The sequence below is a fragment of the Mandrillus leucophaeus genome, unplaced genomic scaffold, assembly GCF_000951045.1.
Source record: "Mandrillus leucophaeus isolate KB7577 unplaced genomic scaffold, Mleu.le_1.0 Scaffold141, whole genome shotgun sequence".
NCBI lineage: Eukaryota > Metazoa > Chordata > Mammalia > Primates > Cercopithecidae > Mandrillus > Mandrillus leucophaeus.
In genome coordinates this window covers 2,096,696-2,100,009 of record NW_012101377.1, presented here as the reverse complement: position 1 = coordinate 2,100,009, position 3,314 = coordinate 2,096,696, and the positions used below count along the sequence as shown (strand labels likewise).

The following is a 3,314-nucleotide window of genomic DNA, read 5'->3' as shown; positions in this document are numbered from 1 at the left end:
GCCCGCCTTGGCCTCCCAAAGTGCTGGGGTTATAGGTGTGAGCCACTGTGCCTAGCCGTCCCTAAGATTTTTTTTTTTTTTGAGAGAGCCTTGCTCTGTCACCCAGGCTGGTATGCAGGCTGGTATGCAGTGGTGCGATCTTGTGTCACTACAAGCTCCACCTCCCCGGTTCACGCCATTCTCCTGCCTCAGCCTCCCGAGTAGCTGGGACTACAGGTGCCCGCCACCACGCTCAGCTACTTTTTTGTATTTTTAGTAGAGACAGGGTTTCACCATGTAAGCCAGGATGGTCTCGAACTCCTGACCTCATGATCCACCCGCCTCAGCCTCCCAAAGTGCTGGGATTACAGGCATGAGCCACCGTGCCCAGCCATAAAATTTTTTAAAGTTCCTCTTTAAAGTAGGATGATACAAAAGGGGAGAGGGAAATAGGAATAAAACATGGATATAATGACACCCGAGTTAGATTCTAGATTTTTTTTTTTTTTTTTTGAGACGGAGTTTCACTCTTGTTGCCCAGGCTGGAGTGTAGTGGCACGATCTTGGCTCACTGTAACCTCTGCCTCCGGAGTTCAAGCCATTCTCCTGCCTCAACCTCCCAAGTAGCTGGGATTACAGGCGTGTGCCACCATGCCCAGCTAATTTTTGTATTTTTAGTAGAGACAGGGTTTCATCACGTTGGCCAGGCTGTTCTCGATCTCCTGACCCTCAGGTGATCCATCCGTCTCGGCCTCCCAAAGTGCTGCAATTACAGGCGTGAGCCACCGCGCCCGGCCTAGACTCTCAAACATACATATCCTGCTGTAAAATAACTGTCACTGCCTGTTCCCCATTGCCTGTGCCTGAGTCAGGGAGCCTTCCCTCTGCCTTCACAGAAGGGCCCAAGAGATCAGCATGGAGAGACTGTAATTCGCAGGCAGGCATGCCAAATCCAACCCACGGATGGGTTTTGTTTGGCTCTTACCATTTTAGCTGCTAACTATGAAAAAATCTAGAGTTCTCACATAACTCTACATTGCTGGCTTTTCTTAAAAAAATAAAAATAAAAATAATTTAAAAAATAAAAGAAGGCTGGCCACGGTGGCTCACGCCTGTAATCCCAACACTTTAGGAGTCTGAGGCAGGCGGATTATGAGGTCAGGAGATCGAGATCATCCTGGCTAACACAGTGAAACCCCGTCTCTACTAAAAATACAAAAAAAAATTAGCTGGGCGTGGTGGTGGGCACCTGTAGTTCCAGCTACTTGGGAGGCTGAGCCAGGAGATTGGTGTGAACCTAGGAGCAGATCTTGCAGTGAGCCGAGATCGTGCCACTGCACTTCAGCCTGGGTGACAGAGCGAGACTCTGTCTCAAAAAATAAATAAATAAATAAATAAATAAATAAACAAAAATAAAACAAGCCTGCACCCAGCCTGCAGTTTTGCCTGCTCTCAGTTGGCTAGTTGAGAGCAACTAATCAGGAAGCAGTAAAGTCTTTGGATAAAGTAGCCTCCATCTTCATGTGGCCCCATGGCCAGCCCAGCTTATGCAGACATTTGGGTTTTCAACTCCAGCCTAGTCTAATTTTCTTACTGTAAAGAGAAGTATAAACTAAGACCCAGAGAGGAGAAGGGACACACCCGAGATCACACAGCAGGTAGTACTGGCTGGCACAGGAGCCCACCCTGGCCTCCCATCTCCATTTTCTCAAAGAGAGAACAGGTCCCATTCCAACCCCCAGTTGCTCCAAAAGCCAGAAGGCCTTGTGCTGGGAACCCCTGCATCTCTCTATGCCGTGGCCCCCACATCCCTGGCTTTGATTACACTAGAGTGACTTGCTGTTCTGAGAAGTACCGTTTTCCTTTGAATCCTGGCGGAACAGACTGGTCCAGAGAACGTCAAGTCCAAACTCCCTCCCCTCACCAGCCTCACAAAGAGCCACCCTCTGCTCACCCAAACCCTTGGCTTTTTTCTTCTCCTGTGGCCTTCGGTGGTCTCGGTCTCCGACCTCATCACTCTGCCGGATCTCTTCTGTGCCTGGATCCCCTTTGGAGGGTTCCTTCTCTCCATTGACTACTGGAGTTGGTTCAGGCTCCCCATTCCTTGCCACATAGGTCCTGGACTTCTCTGCATCTTCGGGTTCAGCTGGCTCACCCTGTGCCCCATCCTCGCCAGGCCCCCCCTGGTTACTGTCCACACAGTATGTGCTCAGTATGTCTTCCAATTGGCGACTCAGCTCCTCAGAGACATCACGAAGGGCCCCAGACTGAGCCGTTTTGGCTTGAGCCCCTACAGCAGGAGAGGATGAGGGGTAGAGTGAGAAACAAGACAATTATACCACTGGTTGGGAATTTTCAGGTCCAGCCAAACTCATCAGTTTGAGTTAAATGTTGCCTAACTTTTCTTTTTTTATGGAAACTGAGAAGCAAGAATGGAGTATTATTCAGTAAATCTAGTTCCTGTCAGAATTTAGATTCGAAACATCTTTTGAATCAAGAAATTATAGTAATATAATATAGTTAAGCTTAACTTCTGTTTACTTGTAAAATGACACAACTATTTCTCACTACCACCCGAACATGTTTATGATCATAAAAGTATGTAAAGCATCAGCACACAGGGATGGCATGGTGCAACTTCTAGTCCATCTCCTTCCCCCTCACAAAACCATTTTTTACCATTCAGATCATTCTAGAAATGCCTCAAACAGGAAGGGCAGTTAGCTGCTAGTGGCTGAGGTGTTTCAAACCGGACCTAGATTTCCTGACTGGGTGCCCCGTTTGGCTGCCACCTGACTTAATCCCGTTAGAGGTTCTCTCCAGAACTCTGTTCCTGTGCTTAGAGGGAGCGGCTCCGCCAACTCGCCAGAATTCAGGGGGGACCGCGGCCCCAGCACTGTCCTCTCATTCTACATTCCCTCCTCCCGGACAACCTGGCCTCGGCCTCTAAGTCCAGAAGCGAGGCCGGCCCCACAGCTCCACCCCCTGCCCGCTGGCAACGCAGAGCTGGCACACACCCTCCGGCTTCCGAGGAGCCTGGCTGCTGCCGGGACCTTCTGCTTCTGCTGCAGGAGCCGCCTGGCTGGGCCGCTCCTGGGCTCCCTCGGGTCCTGCTTCCGGTTGTCCCGGGCTGCTTTTTGGGTTGGATTGTTTGGCAGCCCCGTTCTTTTTGTCTTGGTTCTTCATTGTGATGAGCGATGCTGGGTCAGGAGAAGATCCTTTAGAAACAAACACAGTTGCTATTTTCCAGACTTCGAAATTCTTCGCAGCCTGGATCAGAAAATCCCCACAGCAGGCGCACAAAGCTTCTTAAACGGACCGGCCGGCCCTGGCAG

At 50.1% G+C, this 3,314-nt stretch overlaps 1 protein-coding gene across 1 annotated transcript in view; it reads right to left on the bottom strand.

Annotated features, from left to right (window-relative positions):
• Positions 1–3,314, bottom strand: part of TXLNA (taxilin alpha) — a 24,414-nt gene extending 21,100 nt beyond the window's left edge. Inside the window, exons 1-2 of the mRNA XM_011974100.1 lie at positions 2,997–3,314; positions 1,835–2,269 (exon numbers count right to left, since the gene is read on the bottom strand). Coding sequence (XP_011829490.1) covers positions 1,835–2,269; positions 2,997–3,165 — 604 coding nt within the window. The 5' untranslated portion in view covers positions 3,166–3,314. The remainder of the gene's footprint in view (positions 1–1,834; positions 2,270–2,996) is intronic.